Here is a 20,798-nt window from a genome sequence, read left to right on the forward strand (position 1 = left end):
CTGAGTTTTGCGGAGAAATGTTCGTCTCGCAGATAAGAAAATATTTCGAGCGAACGAAAATCAATTTTGCATTTAAAATAAGTATTTGGATGTGCGCAGACGTTCTCTTTCGCATGTGCAAAGTTTCACTTTCTTGCTCCTCTCATACCAGCCATAAGCGCTCTCGAAGCGCAGACGGCTCGCGTGCTCAACACAAGCCAGCGTTACAATATGCCATAATTCCAGCCAATCAGAGATGAGGCTGCTAAATTCTGATTGGCTGGCTTGAAAACCAATCACAAGACTCCCTGCATCACCGACTGTGGACAAGGAAAAATACATGGTGGAAGATGTTGATGTTTTATTTGTTTAATGGCTTGAACACTTCTATTTAAGTTCAATTGTCTACCACTCGACGACCACAGTTTATTTTAAGCTAATTTTCTTTAGCTTATTTTTAATCAAAATCAAATCGTACTATTAGGCTACTGTTTGGCATGACCCAGTGTTTGCTACACCTCAAGAGGTAGTTCTAACTTCTTTCTGAACTGCAAGTTATGTAATTAACATTAGTGAAATATGAATGTGACCGAGCTGGGGTCTCAAATGTTACACATTTTCAGAAATGAAGATGGACAGACTTTTCCCCTTTTAATGAAATAAGTGTGTAAAAACGGTACATCACTCACATCAGAATAAAAAAAGCCATCAAATAAACGTAGAAATGCAATGTAATAACGTTAAAATAATAATCAATCTACTTCATATCCTTGGAATTATTTAAACAAAAACATTCACAGCAGATGTCATGTAAAAAGAAATATCATACTAAAAAAAATATACTGTATTTTCTTATATATATAATTTTAGGATGGATATGTGCACATTTGGATGCAGGCTTGTTCCCCTCACTGCAAAAAAATTAAAATCTAATTATGCGAGTAATTATATAGAAGTCTTGTGGGTCACACACCCAAGATTTTCACTTACAGTTATATATTTGCATTGTTACCCCATGTCTTTCTTTCTTTTTTTTTTTTGCAGTGAGGGGAACAAGCCTGCATATGTGCACACTATCCATCCTAAAATAGTATATAAGAAAATACAGTATATTTTTTTAGTATGATAGTTGTTTTTACAGAACATATCTGCTGTGAATGTTTTTGTTTACTTGAACTTAAATTGAAGTGTTCAATCCATTAAACAAATTAAACAAATATCTTCCACCATGTATTTTTCCTTGTCCACAGCTGCAGGAAGTCTTGTGATTGGTTTTCAAGCCAGCCAATCAGAATTTAGCAGCCTCATCTCTGATTGGCTGGAATTATGGCATATTGTAACGCTGGCTTGTGTTGAGCACGCGAGCCGTCTGCGCTTCGAGAGCGCTTATGGCTGGTATGAGAGGAGCAAGAAAGTGAAACTTTGCACATGCGAAAGAGAACGTCTGCGCACATCCAAATACTTATTTTAAATGCAAAATTGATTTTCGTTCGCTCGAAATATTTTCTTATCTGCGAGACGAACATTTCTCCGCAAAACTCAGTTCACGCGCGTGCGAAATGCCCTTTTGCGCGCTCAAAATGTGATCTTGCGCGTGCAGAATTGTGACCGAATTCTAACCCCATAGAGTCTGGTTTCTCCCAAGGTTTTTTTCTCCATTCTGTCACCTGATGGAGTTTTGGTTCCTTGCCACTGTTGCCTTGGCTTTTGGCTTGCTTAGTTGGGGACATTTAATATCCAACAATATTATCGATCTGCCTTACTTCCGGTGGACGATGACGCAATTTTCTTCTAGAAACAAACTTTGTTGTATTATTTTCATGTTATCACTGTGAAGCTGCTTTAATACAATCTGAATTGTAAAAAACGCTATATAAATAAAGGTGACTTGACATGATGTTTTTGTGAGGTGGTATTTTTACACAACCAAAAAGTAAAAGCCAATCATGTCTGTCAAATTTGAAATTCAAATATTCTAATCAAATGCAGTCACTTCAATGGTTAAAAATAAAATAAAAAATAAAAAGTCCCTTTGCTACCAAATCAAATGAATTCACAAGTGAGTGGCCATTTTTAACCCGTCATCCAACCATCCACCAACCCCATCATTCTTTCATCAAGACATTAATCAGGGATTTTTTTTCTCTCTCTTCTGACGGGTAGATGTTTGATGGATGAAAGCTGTATGAGGGAGTAATCGCTCTTCACAACTCCGTCACCTTCCTCTGATCATTATCCACAATTATCTCTGATACATTCCACCCTCGACTGGAATAACTCAGCCCAAGTAGAGCATTCATCTTGTTAATGACAGAGAATGAGCAGAGCGCTGGAGGGCGGCAGCCGGCTCAATTTGACTTTGAGTGCAGCACCTACACACAACTACTCTTCTTCAGGTGCGTTATCAGTTACGGCCCACAGGAAAAAACCCAAACAGGGTCAACAGCTTGTGTGCCTGGACTATGGATGGGCTCTGAATGTCTGTCACAGTGGGAAGTAACGGTCAAGGTTACTTTCAGGAGGTGAACAACAGCAGAGAGAGATGGGATATGCACTCTGCATCTCACAATAAAGTTGAAAAAAGAAAGAATGTGGTCCAATTTAAGAAATGCATTGGCAACTAATACGCACAGATATATTTTCCCCACTACAGTGATGAAAAATACTTTTAATATTATTTTCGGGCTTTTCCTTCCTCAACATAGTAGAGAATTACACAATCACAAGCCAGACTCAAACTTTTATCACCTGCATGTGTAAGAAAAATGTGCGATAACCACCATGCCACATCTCTTGGAATATCATCATAAAAGTAACACATTGAAATAAACATGACATTTTGAAGTAGCAGTACTGAAATCGTATTTTCTTGTAAAACGATCTCAAATAATCATTGTTTCATTTAAAACTTTGAAAAATAATGTTTCAACAGAGTACAGAGCACTTCAGCTGCATCGAGTGCCATCCTCATTCAACGCAAATATAGCGAGAAGATTTAAAGCTGCCTGAGATTTGTTTTTCTTCAAAAACAGGAGGGCGTGATTCACAGCGAGGGCTGTTTTTCAATCCAGGCGCGTCAGCGGCAGGTGGCACTTGTAGAGGTGTATATTAAAAGCAGACAGACCAGGAAAGACGGCTGTTTTAATAACGTTGAGGTGTTTGAGCCTTGAAAGAGCACTCCGATGTTGAGAAAACTATTTCTTAGTTGGGAGAAGGAAAGACTGGGAAAAGAGTAGGAGAGATAAGCACTAAAAGAAGGATGGAGAACTGAGCAATATGGGGTTTGTTCTGCATTTATTATTCAAATGTGTGTCATGCTGATTGTGAGAGAATATTTTGCTCTGCAACTGCCACTATCTGCAATTATTAAAAAACATTTGGGCATCATTTACATAAATTAATAAATGAAGTCGATTTTCACCTCCCTCCAAGGTGCAAGCAATTTGAATTAAATTATGAACAGGTTTGAACCAGTGGCAGGTTTGTGAGTGACATGGGGATACTGACATGCTGTTATTGTAAAAATCCCTGCATAATTTAATTTGTCACAGAGAAATGTCCAGTTCAAAAGTCACATTTAGGGAAGGATACTTACAGCTGTTGGGTCTTTTTTGTGCATTTGGGCTGCAGTGAGCTGTTTGAATGATCCAGGGTAACTGTGGGATGAAAAAGTAGAGAAGTCACAGTCCAAACATTTTGGAAAGCAGCATATTGTTTCTATTACATGCAGCATGCATACAGTAAATCATGTGGTTGAAGTGGTTCTGATCTCAAATTTCCTTTTTTTTTTCTTGTCAGCACAAAGAAAAAACAGCCAAGAGCAGGGCATAAATGAAAGATAATAAAAATAAAAAAAAACACACAGGAGAGAGAGCTCAGTTTACCCAGTGTGAGACGAATACACTTTCTGTTCCCATTTATTTCCAGAGAAGGCGATGTGTCTGGTGTTCATGACCACCACATGATCTCCAATATCACCTGGGAACAAGACATATGTATGTGATAAATCTGCACATTCAGCTTGAACTCTTGATATTAGCCCCTGCTGAGGAAACACTTTGCAATAGTAAAATGTAATGTTGTCAAATGTCCTGTAACTTAACAGCTAACCATGCATTATATAATTACATTGTTTTAATTTATTACCATTATCAATATAAATACCGTAATGGTCAGAATTATTGGCACCCCTGGTAAATATGATCAAAGATGGCTGTGAAAATAAATCTGTATTGTTTATCCTTTTGATCTTTCATTTAAAAAAAAAAAGATATTTCATTGAAGTTAAAGGATTGAAAGTGGGAATTTATGAAATAAAAGTTCTCTAAAACACGTTGGGCACAATTATTGACACCCCTAGAAACTCTAAGTAAAAAAAAAAAGGAAAGTATCTCAAGTATATTCCCATATAGTATATTTACATTTTTAGCACACCAGAGTGACTAGGAACCTGAAATTGTCCAGCCATTTCACAGAAGTATAACACAAAGGCCAAAGTCCCTTAATCATCCATCACAATGAGTAAAACCAAAGAATATAGTTCTGATGTGCAGCAAAAGATTGTTGAGCCTCACAAAATAGAAAGTGGCTGTATAAAATAGCTAAAGCATTAAAAATGATCATTTCCACCATCAGGGCATTAATTAAGAAGTTCCAATCAACTTTTAACGAATCTCCCTTTATTATTATTATTATTATTATTAATAATAAAAGAGTAGGTTCAACTGCATATAGTTTTTGCCCGATAATGAGATTGTCATTGAATATTGTAGCATTTCACTGGTACCTTTTATTGGCTACCGGAAATTTGGCATCATGACATTATTATATTTATTTGAAATCATTGGCAAATAAATTATGTATACAAAATCCTTGAGTCAAGACCTAAAATCTCCAATGCGATGGCAGCAAACCTTTAGGGACCTCTTAATGGGAGCATCCATGTTTTTGAAATAAGATGAAAAACAGGAGCTACATGAATCCAATGTAACACTGAATTGTTATTTAATATGTACACACAGGTGTAACTGAGCAACTGAAAAAAAAATTCTAGCCAAAAAAAACTATTCCTTTAAACCCAGTAAATGAAAACCCGGCCCCTCCTTCCTCCAGCAGAATAACTGCACAGCCTGGAATTTTCATCTCTTGCCCCGTTATGCTCATTCATCTATCTGAGAGTGAAAGTTTCATTAAAAACTCCCAGCATGTCTCAGGAAGGAAGCACCATCAGCAGGGTGGGAGCGGAGGAGGGTGTTCTCAGTCTGTGAGTGAGTGTGCAGCTCCAGACTAATGGATCAATTCCAGAGGCTGTCGGAGTCAGAAGTTAGGACACCTTACATCTCTCTGGAATTAGCTGCCACACGAGCAGCTTTTCACATTCAGATCAAGGGAAGAACTGTAATTCCTGTCATGAATGTGTGAGCATAAATCTTGATCACAGCTGTCAGCTTCAGAGTATAGTTTTGCAGCACTCTTACAATTTAAACATTCTGATTAAAGATTCAGTCTTTCGTGTTACATAAATTACCATAATTGTAGATCACTGTCTGTGTCTGTTAAGACAAACAAATGTAACATAAAAATACAGTACATATATACAGTGTATATATATATATATATATATATATATATACACACTCATGTACTGTACAAGCTAGTTGCCAAAGCAACATTCTCATTTTGATTTAGTTTAACTTGACGTACTAAAATAACCTAAAATAAAATAAAAATTAAGAAAAAAATATATAGACATTTTTAAAAATGAGAAAAATGAGAAAAACACAAAACATAATGTAACTAACACTAACTAAAATTAAAGTAAAGAATACAAGAAAATAACTATAATAGTATCTCAATGATGCTAAAATAACACTGCTCGACTCGACCTGTTTTGGTTGCATAGAGCAGCACTGCCACTATTTTAAAACGTGATCGTTTACTTCCATCTTGTGGCCATTGGGCGACTACACATTCTCAGATGGCCACAATTATTGAATCGGCGCTGCCATGTATTACCTGAGCTGGGACGTAAAGAGAAAGTATGGCGAGCCGTTTTGGCTTTTATTCATGTCCAGGATATGAATTTGTGATATTATCAACCATTAAATTTTCACTAAAATGTATTCTTGATATCAGGAATAACTATTGATAATCCAATTACAGATATCAAGAATTATAGTTTGTACTAGTTGAAATTGAATTCTTGATATCAAGAATTCGTATTTCTGCGAGTGATGACGTTGAGGATAAAATAATGTCATGTATCGGAATTACGTCATTTTTTAAAAGCTCAGCTTTGACTATTTTTGCTGTTTTGACACACATATTGATTTTATTGTAGGGGTTGATGAAACAAAAAAAGTGTTTGATAACCTCAAAAATATTTCTGCCTCAAGTTTAACACGCCCGTACTTCGGATGAGACGTTAAACTGAGGTCCTGACCCTCTGTGGTCTTTAAAAATTGACCAAATTTGCCCAGTGGCCTCTGTCCATCATGGCTTCCTAATCATCCCCATATATATATATATATATATACACACTAATTGGCTTCATCACTCGGTCTCCTCTCCACCAGTAAGCTGGTGTGTGGTGGGCGTTCTGGCGCAATATGGCTGCCGTCGCATCATCCAGGTGGATGCTGCACATTGGTGGTGGTTGAGGAGATTACCCCTTCTATGTAAAGCGCTTTGAGTACAGAGAAAAGTGCTATATAAATGTAATGAATTATTATTATTATGAGTTCCTCTATTTCCAGGTAGGTTTATTAATTATAAGTTATAACCTCATTTTCCACTCCATTTTCACTAGTTTTAGTGTGAAGTTTGACTTTGTGTTTGTTCTTGATATCAAGAATTAGCCAAACATTTTTTTACTAGTGGAAATGTAATTCCTGATATCAAAAATTGCCATTATTACTAGTAGAAATCTAATTCCTGATATCAAGAATAAGCTTTTTTAACCAGTGAAAATGTACGTGTTGATATCAAGGATTTGTATTTCTGCGAGTGATGACGTCATTGTTGAAATTAAAGGGTTAGTTCCTATGGTTAGTTCACCCAAAAATGAAAATTCTGTCAGTAATTACTCACCCTCATGTTGTTCCAACCCCTTAAGACTTTGTTCATCTTCGGAACACAAATTAAGATATTTTTTATTAAATTATGTTCCGAAGATGAACGAAAGTCTTACGGGGTTGGAACAACATGAGGGTGAGTAATTACTGACAGAATTTTAATTTTTAGGTGAACTAACCCTTTAAGAATTATCTGGGAATGAATAGAAGTAAAAATGGCTTGCCATAAGAGAGACTTTCATTTGTTTTAGTAGTCAGATTTACTCACTCAGTGGATGGTAAATGGGTTTATGCTTCCCTTGAAGCCGCACTGAGCACATAGAGGCGATCTTTCCTGGAGGCTGCATCCTACCATCTATTAGGAACCAGGATCTTGCAAAGGTCGCCCATTGCTTGTGGAAAAAAGAGAAAATCATTTATCCAATGCAAGCTGTTTTTTTGTTTTTTTGTTTACTGAACATAATTAGTTCCCTATAGCTAATAATAGTTCAATTGAAATAAGATTAATCCTTATGGCATCTATCGTCCGAGTAACATTTTATGCAGGATGACAGGTTCGTCAGTCACAGAGTTCACTTTCATTGAATGGAAAATAAGATGAAATGATGAACATAACATCATAACCTTCCCAAAAGATATTTTCTTTTGTGACCCACAGAATAAACAAAATCACACGGACTTGAAACAACATGAAGGCGAGAAATAATGCTTTTCATTTTTAGGTAAACTGTCTGTCTCCTTATCCTGTCACCTGATGCTTTAGCAGCACACATTTATGACACTCATCTACCCTCACTCATTTCCATGAACGCTACACTACAGAGATCTAATTTATGAAGATATCCAAATAGATCCAATAGGTACTACTACATACGCAAACATTAGACATAACGTTATCTCTTTGACCATACGCTTGTTGAATCACAAGCTCGATATAAACATTACGCTTTCTATTCAAGAAGCATTTAAGCATCGGCTGACAGCGCAGTATCTTTATAAATGACAGCGGACCAGTATGACAGAAAGCAACAACAGCTTACCTGGGCTGATCTAGAAAAACTAGACATCTTACAAAAGCATTAGAAAAAAAATTACAACATTAGAAATTTGACCTCAATGTGGCTGTAGTAGTACAGCAGCAATTTTCGTCCCCCACAACCAATAGGCTAAATATGTCGTTCCTATTTCTATATCCATGAATTTATGCTCTAAGATAAAATATTTTATTTTGCTTATGTAATTCAAATAACAATAAATATATAATTATATAATGTAACGTTTAATTAGCCACCATCACCACGTATTGTTATTTATAAGCGTGTTTTAATCTGTTCCTACCGACTGTATTTTTTGGGAGCGCGCGCGTCATCGTAGCGTCATCTTGAAACGTCCGTGTTGATTGTGAACGCGCGTAAATTTGTTTTTGTGCTGAAGTCTGTCTCGTTCTGTAACAAGTAAGCATTGACTTATTTTATATGAACACAGCAGCATACAGCTATGGACAGATACGTGCTAGTTGTAATAATCAATCTAGAGCCGAAGAGAGATTGCTCTTTCAACGGTAAGAGGCTTATTTAATGATGATAAAATAATGGCATGTATCGGAACTAACGTTAGCAACGTCATTTTCAAAAGCTCAGCTTTGACTATCTGTTGCTGTTTTGACACGTATTGATTTTATTGTAGGTGTTGATGAAACAAAAAAAGTGTTTGATAACCTCAAAAGTATTTATGGTTCGAGTTCAACACGAGTTCCTCTATTTCCAGGTAGGTTTATTAATTATAACCACATTTGCCACTCCATTTTCACCCGGTTTAGTGTGAAGTTTGACTTTGTGTTTGTTTAAATCTATTTAGCTTGCTCTCTGAGTGGTAGTCCTGCTCCACAGAGATGGTACTTTGCCGTTCAAGCCAGTTATGGTACAACACAGGTAATTAACATATGCATATTTGATTCTTTCACATTAAATTGATTACAAGTCTTATAAATTGGTTGGAACAAACTAGATTACAAAGTGATAATGTAGTATAGTGTAGTAGTATAGTATTTTCAAACTGGGGTTCAAGGGGATCCATGGAAATGTTAAGTCTAAAAATAAATGGATTTAAATAAGCTAGTAAATAAATAGAAATTTGATGTAAATACATAAATAATAATAACGATTCAAATAAATAAACAGATTTATATATATTAAAACGAGTATATAATAAAAAATGTGATTAAAATAAATATTAGGCTATACTACATCTAACAAAAAAGTACCGAAGTGTGTAGAAACGAAATATTTTCCAAATAATATTTTAATTTAATATAGTGTATAGGATACCTGTTTAAATTGTTTCTTTAAACATTAAAATACATAAATTAAAATGGGGTCTCTTGCATAAGAATTATCATATTTGGTTGTCCATGGCATCTAATAGATTGAAAACCCCTGTTATAGTGCATCCGCACACACTCTTTACTGTGTATTTCCAGTGGTGCAGCTCAGAGTGGGAGGAACTGTGTTCCCAGCGCAGTGACAGTGAGGAATCAGAGCCGTCTGCTCTAGACAGTTGTATCGCTGCCCTTCAGGAGCAAGAGGAACAGAGCGTGCTCACAGAGAACCCGTCCCATGCAGAGTGAGAGTTCTGATTGATACTGTTGTCGCCCCATAATATCTCAAACAATCTTATAGGACCAAAGAATCACCCATGTTTCACTAATAATTTGATACCAATCATGAGCTGTTTTATCATCTGTTTATCTACATTCGCTTTCCTTGATGCCTTAATTTAATCTCTGTGTTTTTTATTTCAATGATGATTGACTAACATTTTAGACTCTTTGAAGAGGCTGCTGAAGGACTTCATCAATTAACAGACAAACTTCCTCATCCAGGTACTATTTTTTAACACTAAATGGTTTATAAAGGCATTATACATTTTTGGCATGATGTTACTGTTTTTACACCATAGATGTGCTTTTGGAGAGTACTTTGTTGTATTGTATTGATGTAATGTTTGTTCTTGATGGCAGGGAAGTCTTTGCTGGATGTTATTGTGCTATGTGTGGGCGAGGAGGCGGGGTTAAAGGATATGTTGCCTGTGATTGGCTCTTTGAAGCACATGAGGGCGTGGCACTCTGGACAGATGATCATGGTCACTGAACATAGTGCAGGGTAAAATCTAATACTCTTCAGTAATATTCTTCATCACTGTTGTTTTATTTTAGAAATAATAGGCCTGTCCTCTATGTGTATGAGTTTTCTTGTGTATAATGTCTCTGTTTCTCTTGTTTCTGCACTGTAAAGGTGGCAGAAAGCAGCCATGTACTTGGACGCCCGCTTATGTTCTCCATCAGTGATTGAAAGCTGTGTGGATGGGAGGGAGATCTGGAGAGGTGGACTTCACATTAGAGAGAAAAAGGTACTTTGTACTAGTGTTGTCACGATACTGGAGTTTCTAACTTCGATACGATACCTTGAAAAATATCGATTTTCGATACTATGGGGAAAACTGCCATATCTACTGTCATATCATAAAGAGATACATATATCTTTATCTCATAATTTTTTGATAATTTGGGTAATTTTGTTGCAATAGCATTAACACAGCACAGGATGGCTTTATTTGAAACTTTAAACGTACAAAAAAAAGTCATTAATAAAATAAGAACAAACAAGCATATTGCAAACGATAACACAAATTAAGACAATAGAATATTTATTTATTTATTTGAGCTGTTCACAATCATGTTCGTTACAGAAGTCTTAAGATTACACAATAATGGAAGCTCAAAAGGGGTAGGCTGAAGCAAGGAAGCTTATGTGCGCCTACCCCTAAGTTCAATACTCTCAGTACTCATGAGAAGATTTACACCTGATGTTAGCAAAAACTAAAACAAAACAAGAAAACAAAACAGAAAAAAAATAAATAAAAATAAAACAGAAACAATCATAACTGACACAACTGACATGACCAGTCTCCATATTGTTTGTTTCTTTCAAATATTGTCATTATTATTATTATTGTAATTTTTGGTTAGCCATATGTTTATTATAATGTTTATCCATTCTATTATGCCAATATTAGATTCAAAAGTATCATCATTATTAACAGTAATGTGTAAAAAAAAAAAAATCTTTTTTTTTTTCTTATACACATTATTTCTTGTTATTACCTTGTTGTCATTACCATACATTTGCAACATTCATTTTAATTATGAGGTGTATCCCATCTTGTGTTGTGCGTTAAAAAGCCAGGGTGTGGGCCAGTTGGGAGTGGGTCTTAGCCCCCATGCAACATTCTTGCCCAGCTACCCTAAATAATTGTCTAGGCGGGTGATGTTTGCAACCTTTGCTGTGTGGTGCGTTTAAGAAGACGGTGTTTCATGAGCCAGTCTGGAGAAGGGGGCCCTTCACCCGACAGGTCCATGTCTCGTCTGCCCTAATATACTGCCATATTATCAAAGAATTTGCTGACTTTGTATCAGAGTTAGTACCAGCTGCAGATAAAGTCCTAATTGTTGGTGATTTTAATATACATGTACGGTAGATAACGAAAAAGATGCATTGGGAATGGTATTTGGCCTTTAAAGATATTCTTAACTCTATTGGAGTTAGACAACACGTGTCAGGACCTACTCATTGTCGTAATCATACTCTAGATCTAATATTATCACATGGAAAAGATGTTGATGCCGTTGAAATTCTGCAGGAGAGCGATGACATCTCAGATCATTATCTAGTCTCGTGTAAACTTCATTTATCCAAGGCTGCAAAGCCGACTCTGTGTTACAAATATGTTAGACATATCACTTCTGCCACTAAAGATTGCTTTATTAATAATCTTCCTGATCAGTTTCATCATCTCAGCATCCCAGATAGCTTAGAAGAACTCGATATTGCGACAAAAACTTTTAACTCTCTCTTTTCCAGCACTTTAGACACAGTTGCTCCGTTGCGCTTACAGAAGATTAAAGAAAATGGTCCAACGCTGTGGACCAAATCTCTCCGCAACCTGCCTGAAGTCACATATGACGATGTGGAAACTCTCAAGTGGAAACGTAAACACTGAGGAAAGGGTACAAGTGTTGTTATAGCTCTAGCCACTTGGTCCAGCGGTATCTATCGGACTCTGCCATTGTAAAAAGCTAACCGGAAGAGCCGTATCCCTTCTAAAAGACGTACTTCCGGTCTTCAATTTTTTCGTGACATAGGCCTATACACTGTTACACAACATGCGTTTTCTTTCTCAACTGTTAACGTTCCAAAACGGACTGTTTTTACCTGAATACTCGTCAAGACAGGCATTTTGACATAATTTTGTGTGTATTTGACCATTTAAGTGATATAAGCCACACAAAATAATTTAATTTAGTACTGTTTGATACTGTCTGAGCTATATCGATACGTATCGAAATATCAATATTTTTGACAACACTACTTTATACTGTTGTACAAATTCTTAGTCCTGTGGTGCCCAAACTTTTGCCTACTAAATCCGGTACTACTACAACTTCTCTTTCTGTTTGTGATGTGAAGTCTCTAACATGTTCAGCTACATACTGTCAGAAGCTAATATTTTGAGGCACACAACACACTGTGGTCTCTCTTCATTACCCAGTGATGTACTGGTGAAACCGAAGGCGAGATATGCCTCGTCATATTTCCTTGTCTTGAGGCTATCCACACTGGACAAAGCGAACATTGAATATCCATTTGTTCTTTTTGTCAGAAGTTGCGTGAACGCTTGGAATATGTCAAAAATAGAACGGTTTACTGTCAATTTTGTCATGTTGCGCCTTATAGACTGCATCACTAATTATAATGGGTGCTTTTTGCGTTTATCGCGTTGCGCCACTCGCATTTAGTGTAGACATGTTGTTTTGGTAGTTGTGACCATTTGAAGTAGATTCATCGTCTGCTTTACATTTACCTGGCACTGGCAGTCCTTTCACAAACTTGTCCATGCTTAGTGCAGAAGAAGCATGCATCATTCATTAATATTTTTACACGGCTCCCTGCAATACTCAATTCTGATTCTTCAATTGCGCCATCTAGTGGTCTGTTATTGCACGACAACAACCACTACAACTGATTACAACCTTCTCAAGCAGGTACTGTGAGTTGAAATCTTGACGGATTTACAAACGGTTTGGTTTCTTACAAACGTTATTAATGTGGCTATAATTCTGGATGATTATTTATTTATACACTTATTATTCATAAGTATGCAGTGTCATAACTACATCTCTGACGTTTATAACAAACCAAACCGTTTGAAAATCGGTAGAAAATTTACCAAGTTATGGTTATTTAAAAAGTACATGCACCATTAAAACACAATGGCACTGTCCCAAATGGCACACTCCGGACTTGTGGACTTCCAGCGCGGACGAGACATCTAGCCTTTATTATGGATATCTATGGGTGCACCGCTTCACCATATTGCTTGGAGTCAATGTTTGACGGACCTGCTCACATAGTAACAGTTGCTATGATGTGTGATTGGACAATGGCCGTTTTGGGGGAGGGGCCGGCGAAAGGTCAATTAGTGGGACGATTTCACAGTGGGGTATCCCCCTGAGGAGGTTGCTTTTTAGTTTTAAGGTCTATAATAAAATGAAGTGGTTCATGAGGTCAAAACTGAAGTGTGTAATTTCTGTGCCACTTTAGTCATCAGATGGACTTGCAAAAATATTGTTTTATTAAATCTGAAATAAAATATAAACATTTGATTAGATTAGAAATAAAATAAGTTGAAGGTGAAGTAATAAAAATACTAAACTATACTGATATTAAAATAATTTAAAGTTAAATGGAAATATAAAAATAAAAACGAATTCAAAATTTTAATTAATACTACAATAGTATATAATAACTGCTTAAAATAACTGGTTTTAATTTAGAGATCTACCTACTAACTGCCTTCTCATAATTGTCGGAAAATTATCCTGGGATAGAAGAAAAAAGTGCTTTAACAAAAAAAAAATACACGGTCCACCTTTAATGAACAGATCCAAAGACCAACTGCAAAATTCCTTTTGTCCAGCAGAGGGCGAACACTTGCAAGAAATAGGCTGTGAGAGAACAAACTCCTGCTAATTTCTGAAACTATAAAGACAAAGGTGGAAAGACTTAGTAAGTGTGGCCGATGTAAAGAAAACATTTTGATTCAGGGAAATTCTGAGCAGGGAAATTTTGCCTCTAAGCGGGAAGAGAGCTGTTATACAGAAGAGTGTGTGCTTTGGTCAAGGAAACGCATCAGGACCAGTAAAGATTTGAGTCTGGTTCTATTGGGCCAGCCTGAAGTGAATTATTGGCTTTAATACAGGAAATTAACCTAATTATGTACAAAGATCATTCATGTTCAGGGTTTTGAGTTTGGATTTCCAGTTCAATCAATTTGGATTGTGGCTGCTGGCTGCTCACACTCTGAGAACTAAAATCTCCATTAGCTCATGTTTTTGCATTTTCTTAGACTGAAGCATGTGACGAATTTGTCAATTCCAAGAAAGTGCTTGAGCAAAAATTAGTTTCTGTCCCTCTTGTGTTAAACAGGACAAGTATTGTTGTGAAGTATAGACTCTTCTGACTGACACTTGTAAGCCTCTCTTCATACCATTCTAAATTGCTTTGTTGTGTTATTCTTAGTTTGTCTCAGAGCTGAAGTTTGAGGGTTTCTGTCTGAGAGCTCTGAGGAGAAATCACTGGAGTGATGCGCTGTATCCTCACACTGACCCGCAATGCCACACTGATCATAAACTTCAGCATGAGGTGAGCAGCTTCATTTTAGCCCAGATGTGAATGGATTCTTAGAATTACTCAGTTTTGTGTGTTTTCAGAATGCTTAAAATGTTTGTATTTGACACTAATTCAGAATTCTGCTCCAGTCTTGACTCTTGTACGTAATGTTTCATAATTCTACTATACCCCACCAAACAATCCTAAAAAGTAGGGACAGCTTGGTGGGCCTCTATTAGCCCAGTTGTCACTATTATGGGGGGGGGGGGGGAATATAAGTTTTGGAATATCCTTTAGTTTTGGAATATAAAGGAATAATGTCAAACAAATAATGTTTGTAAACCACATTTGTGATTCTTCTGGCACATTTCGAGTCAGTACAACCCATAACAGTTTTTCCACTGAGGGAAATGGGAGTGAGCTCTCATATGAAGCTTTTAATATTTAATATCAAACAGTCCTAGTGAAGATTGTTTCACAGGATGACTGAAATTATCCAGTGCATTTGTGGCCCTGTGAAAGAGGCGCTCTAAAATTGTATGTTGGCTTTTTCCTGCTCTCTCTCTGCATCTCTTACACTCTGGTTCTGTCATAAAAGTGAGAGTGTGGAATGTAATCGTAATGAGTTTTCCACTCTAGATTAATCACAGTGGCATTAGCGGAGACTTCAGCTCCTCCAACGGAGCCGATTGCACCCCACAGTCTGTTTACACAGGGCTCGTGCTGTACATTCACTGCCTCTATGATGATTAGTACCATTAACTTTTTTATTTTGCGCCCGCAGAACTTATGAGCTTTATTATTGTTATTGGCACCGCAATCAATGTGAAAATGCTGCTCTCCCCTGTATCATAGTGAGTAAGACATTACCTCCCATCTGCCACCACAACCGTACGTCTGATGAGAGATGACAGCACTGGACATTTATTCAGAGCTGTTCCAGTAACTACAAGCACTAATACTGTAATGTAAATCAGAAGAGTGGAAATAACACTTTCTAAACCTCTTCCTTTTTATAACAGAAACCGAAAAATAGATGATCCCACTGAGGGGTGGGCGGTATGACCAAATTCTGTAATTTTACATCACGGTAACAGTATATGCAGTGGACATAAAAAAGGTCACAAGTTAATTGTCCTTGCGGTATAAAATATCAAACCAAATGGCATCTGCAATCAAAATGATTTTCTCATCAAAAGTGAAGACCTAACGTTTGACACCACAAAGTGTACAAATACTTTGTCTTAACTTTGAACAATATTTTTTTTTATCATTTGATACAAACTTCTTTTGTGAAATGCTTTGCTTGAAGTAGGTTTGCTTGAAAGTAAGTGACATTCACTTATTTTTAAGTGTGTCCAAAAACTTTTTGGGGCCTCTGTATTACAATATAGTTTTTTTTGGAAATTCAAAAAAAATGTTTAATATTTTTCACATGTTATTGTAGTAATGACAAGTTTTTGGATAATCTGGTGAATTAAATACTTAACAAAGGATGTACTTTATCTCATTTCATTCTTTTCTCATTTTTTTTGCTGACCAAAAAGATTTTAGCCGCAGTAAAACGAATCGGTTACCTAACGTAACCTCGGTTCTCTCTAGAAGAGGGAACGAGTATTGCGTAAGCTAGCTTACGCTGCGGGGAAAGATTCATCTTTGCTGAGTAATTGAAGCCAAAAAATTATTTCATAATTTTGTATCCATACACAACGCAGTTCCTCTGCGGCAGACCTAGAGCGGGCTAGCTAGCAGCTCATTGGTTCGCTCAGAGAGAACTGCTTAAGCCTATGGGAGAGCGGGGCTGAACCCGCTTCCAATGAGAGGCGCCCGCGCGCTCATTGCGTCATGACCCGCCAGAATGGGCGTGGCCATGGTGTATATAAGGAGCTCTCCCAGGCTTATATGTTGATTTATTTCAGCGTGAAGCGAAACGCTAGTAGCGCAAGCACGGCCGGGAACGCAATACTCGTTCCCTCTTCTAGAGAGAACCGAGGTTACGTTAGGTAACCGATTCGTTCTCTTACGAGAGGTTCTCTCGTATTGCGTAAGCTAGCTTACGCTGCGGGAACACCTGGCCAACGCCGTGCGCGCTACGAATCCACTCATGAAAAAACCCAGGGATATACCGGGGGAATTTTTTAACGTGGAGTGAATGTACAAAGAGGCCGCAGAGCGGGCTCATGAAGTGTACACATAAGCATGTATGGGGCCAGCAGAGCGGGCACATGAAGTGTATAAGCATTACAGGAGAGCACAAGGGGCGAACCGGTTGTGAGGGACCTCCAGAAATGCAGCTTCTTAGAGAGCTGTTCGTCAGACAGCTAGTAATTTTGCCTGCAAGGCGGGAACTTCCAAGTTATAAAACCTGACAAAAGTGGACGGGGAGGCCCATCCCGCGGCCACACAAATGTCATGAACGGAAATTCCACAGGACCATGCCCACGATGAGGCCATGCCTCTAGTGGAGTGCGCCCTGATGCCCAGAGGGCAGGGCAGGCATTTAGATGCGTAAGCAGAGGCGATAGCGTCCACTATCCATCTAGACAGTGTCTGTTTTGAGGCGGCCAGACCCTTGGTGCGCCCCCCAAACGACACGAAAAGCTGCTCAGCGCGTCTGAACGCGGCAGCGCGCGTAGTGTACAATCTCAGAGCCCGCACCGGACAAAGGAGATTGGCATCGCGCTCACTATCGGATGAAGGCAGAGCCGATAGGGAGATAATCTGAGCCCTGAACGGGGTACCAATCGCCTTCGGGACATAGCCATGCCTAGGTTTGAGAATGACAATCGAATCATTCGGTCCAAACTCAAGACACGCGGCGCTGGATGAGAGCGCGTGAAGATCCCCAACGCGTTTAACTGAGGACAGAGCCGTCAGGAAAACGGTTTTGAGCGAGAGGTATTTCAGATCCACAGACTCGAGCGGTTCGAACGGGGGTGCTTTCATAGCTTCAAGGACTATAGAAAGATCCCAAACCGGAACCGACGGGGGCCGCGGAGGGTTCATCCTCTTAGCTCCCCTGAGGAAGCGGATGACTAACTCGTCTTTGCCCAATGACTGAGCGCGTCGGGGTTCCGCGAACGCCGCGACGGCTGCCACATAAACCTTGAGAGTGGAGGGGGACCTGCCCTTGTCCAGCATCTCTTGAAGGAAAACAAGCAAAGACGGCACCTCGCACGACCGTGGGTCCAGCTGTTTGTCGGTGCACCATTTTGAGAACACAGACCATTTAGACGCATAGAGCCTTCTCGTGGAAGGTGCTCTAGCCTGTATGATAGTGTTTCTTACTCCCTCTGGCAAATCAACGAATAGTCGTTGATCACCCATGCATGTAGCGCCCAGCGCTGTGGATGGGGGTGCCAGATCGTGCCGCGAGCTTGAGAGAGGAGATCTGCTCTGACTGGGATGGGCCACGGGGCTGTCTGTGACAGCTGCGTGAGCTCCGGAACCCAATTCTGACTCTCCCAACGCGGGGCTATGAGGAGCACCGAGTGGCGTGTGTCCCTGATCCTCTGAATTACCTGTGGTAACAGAGCGATCGGAGGGAATGCATAGAGCGGGCGGCGAGGCCATTCCTGGGCTAGCGCGTCCTCGCTCTTCGAGAAATATATTGGGCAGTGAGCGTTCTCTTCTGACGCGAAGAGGTCTACTTCTGCTCTGCCGAATAGTCGCCACAGTAACTGGACCGTCTGTGAGTTCAGGGACCATTCTCCTGTGGAGATGAGGTTCCTGGACAGTATGTCTGGACCGTCGTTCAGATGGCCCGGCACGTGCGTCGCTCTGAGCGAGAGCAGGCGGCTCTGAGACCAAACTAGAATGCGGTGCGTCAGTAGACAGAGATTTCTGGATCTGACACCGCCCTGACGGTTGAGATAGGAGACCACGGCCATATTGTCCGAACGGATCAGGACGTGGTGTCCCTGGAAGCGCGGGAGAAAGTGCGAGAGCGCGTTCTCGACCGCCAGCATTTCCAGACAGTTTATGTGTAATGGGCTTTCCTGAATCGACCAGTGGCCGAAGGCCGGTGAGCCCTCGCAGACTGCACCCCAACCCGTGTTGGATGCATCTGTCGAGATGACTTTTCGGCAGGAAAAAGGTCCCCATCGTGACGCCTAGACGAAACCATTCTGCTACTGTCCATGGCTGCAGCGCCGTGAGACACGTTTGCGTAACCTTGATCAGCTGGCGGCCCGTGTTCCACGCGCGGTGGGGTACACGGCTGTTCAACCAGAACTGAAGCGGGCGCATGTGCAGAAGGCCCAACTGAAGTACAGCGGAGGCTGAGGCCATGTAACCCAGCATCCTCTGAAAAGTTTTCAGAGGCCTGCGGGTGCCCATCTGGAACGAGGCGGCTAGACGCTGAACACTGCGCGCGCGCTGTGTAGACAGGCGAGCCGTCATCGTGATCGAGTCCAAATCTATTCCTAGGAAGGAAATCGATTGACTGGGATGAAGGGAGCTCTTTGTCCAGTTGACAGAGAGGCCCAGCGTTTCCAAATGGTCGAGGAGAACTGCGCGGTGCGACAGAAGCTCCGTCTGTGATTGGGCCAAAATCAGCCAGTCGTCCAGATAATTCAGAATGCGCAGCCCCTGGCTTCGCAGGGGGGCGAGCGCCGTATCCATGCACTTCGTGAATGTACGGGGCGCCAGAGATAAGCCGAACGGGAGAACGGCGTATTGATAAACAAGACCCTCGAAGGCGAAACGTAAGAATGGCCTGTGACGGGGATTTATCTGGATCTGAAAATAGGCGTCTTTCAGGTCTAGAGATATGAACCAGTCCCCCTGGCGCACCTGCGCGAGGAGTTTCCTGGTAGTGAGCATCTTGAACGGTCTCTTCATGAGCGCTTTGTTCAAAGACCTGAGATCTAAGATCGGTCTGAGGCCGCCGTCTTTCTTGGGAACCAGAAAATAACGGCCGTAAAACCCCGACTCGGTCATAGATGGCGGGACTCTCTCTATCGCGCCCTTTTGCAACAGCGTCGCAATTTCTGAGCGGAGCGTGCCGGCGGCCAGCGGGCTGACAGAAGATTCGAGCTGCGCGCGCGCACGAGGCGGGCGGCGGCGAAACTGTAGCAGGTAGCCGTTCTTTATAATGCTTAACACCCACGGGGAAATGCCTGGAATGGCTTCCCACGCTTTGGAGCATGCGGCTAGTGGCCGAATGGCTGTATTGCCCTGATTGCTGCACATAGCGGGCTGGACACAGTGTGTGGGCGCGCTTTGAATGTGTGTGGCAACGGGATTTGCACTCAGAGAGGAGTCTATGGGCCGTGACACAGAGCGAGCAGAGAGGGGACACGTGCACGAGCTCGTGGGCGTGTTTATGTTCTCTGATATTAGAGCGGGCTGTGCCCGTTTCATGTGATGGGGCTCTGATAGAGACACGGGATATGTTATGCTTGTGTGTATGGGTGAACACATGATTGTGGGCACATTTTCTACACAACTGGCAAAATTTCTCTTTTTGAGATTTCTCTGGGTAGCCGTAAAAACGGCTTTTTGTCGCTCGCAAGCGGGCTAGGACACCGGCTTGTTTGTGGCGGTCAACACTACAGCAGTCGGCGAAATAACGGGGACTGGCAGAGGGCGAAGCTTTGACGGCGGTCCGGCCGCAGCGGGAGAGCACCGTCGTTTTCTTGACATTGTTAGGCAGACTTCTGATGATCAGGCTTCAGCGTGATCTTAGGTCGCGGGCCACGGGGGGGCGGCGGTCTGCGGCGGCTGTCAGAGCGAGAGCGAGGGCGAGGGCGGCCGCTCTGACTGCGCTGAGCTGTTTGAGTCTGCGGAGGGGGGCGCTGTGATGGGGCTCTGGCGGAGGGCTCGTGAGAGCGGCCCGCTGAAGAGCTAGCGCGGCGGGGTAGAAACAAGTTCATCGCCTGAGTAGCTTTCTGTACTTCAGAAAAGCGATCGACGATTCCCGTGACGGCAGATCCAAACAGGCCCGTCGGGGAGAGGGGCGCGTTGAGAAACGCGGCGCGCTCAGAATCTCCCATGTCGGCGAGCGTGAGCCATAAGT

General features: G+C 40.6%; 2 protein-coding genes across 2 annotated transcripts in view; one reads left to right on the top strand and one right to left on the bottom strand.

Annotated features, from left to right (window-relative positions):
- mrpl13 (mitochondrial ribosomal protein L13) overlaps nucleotides 1-8,246 on the bottom strand; it is a 28,429-nt gene extending 20,183 nt beyond the window's left edge. The window contains exons 1-4 of the mRNA XM_056234399.1: nucleotides 8,093-8,246; nucleotides 7,321-7,444; nucleotides 3,864-3,957; nucleotides 3,575-3,635 (exon numbers count right to left, since the gene is read on the bottom strand). Of these exons, the coding sequence (XP_056090374.1) occupies nucleotides 3,575-3,635; nucleotides 3,864-3,957; nucleotides 7,321-7,444; nucleotides 8,093-8,119 (306 nt within the window). The 5' untranslated portion in view covers nucleotides 8,120-8,246. The remainder of the gene's footprint in view (nucleotides 1-3,574; nucleotides 3,636-3,863; nucleotides 3,958-7,320; nucleotides 7,445-8,092) is intronic.
- A 31-nt stretch (nucleotides 8,247-8,277) lies between these two features.
- Nucleotides 8,278-20,798, top strand: part of mtbp (MDM2 binding protein) — a 35,325-nt gene continuing 22,804 nt past the window's right edge. Inside the window, exons 1-8 of the mRNA XM_056234398.1 lie at nucleotides 8,278-8,613; nucleotides 8,739-8,819; nucleotides 8,910-8,983; nucleotides 9,532-9,674; nucleotides 9,875-9,933; nucleotides 10,072-10,213; nucleotides 10,346-10,460; nucleotides 14,690-14,812. Of these exons, the coding sequence (XP_056090373.1) occupies nucleotides 8,550-8,613; nucleotides 8,739-8,819; nucleotides 8,910-8,983; nucleotides 9,532-9,674; nucleotides 9,875-9,933; nucleotides 10,072-10,213; nucleotides 10,346-10,460; nucleotides 14,690-14,812 (801 nt within the window). The 5' untranslated portion in view covers nucleotides 8,278-8,549. The remainder of the gene's footprint in view (nucleotides 8,614-8,738; nucleotides 8,820-8,909; nucleotides 8,984-9,531; nucleotides 9,675-9,874; nucleotides 9,934-10,071; nucleotides 10,214-10,345; nucleotides 10,461-14,689; nucleotides 14,813-20,798) is intronic.

The sequence above is a fragment of the Rhinichthys klamathensis genome, unplaced genomic scaffold (assembly GCF_029890125.1).
Source record: "Rhinichthys klamathensis goyatoka isolate OS25496 unplaced genomic scaffold, OSU_Roscu_1.1 h1tg000395l_1, whole genome shotgun sequence".
Classification (NCBI taxonomy): domain Eukaryota; kingdom Metazoa; phylum Chordata; class Actinopteri; order Cypriniformes; family Leuciscidae; genus Rhinichthys; species Rhinichthys klamathensis.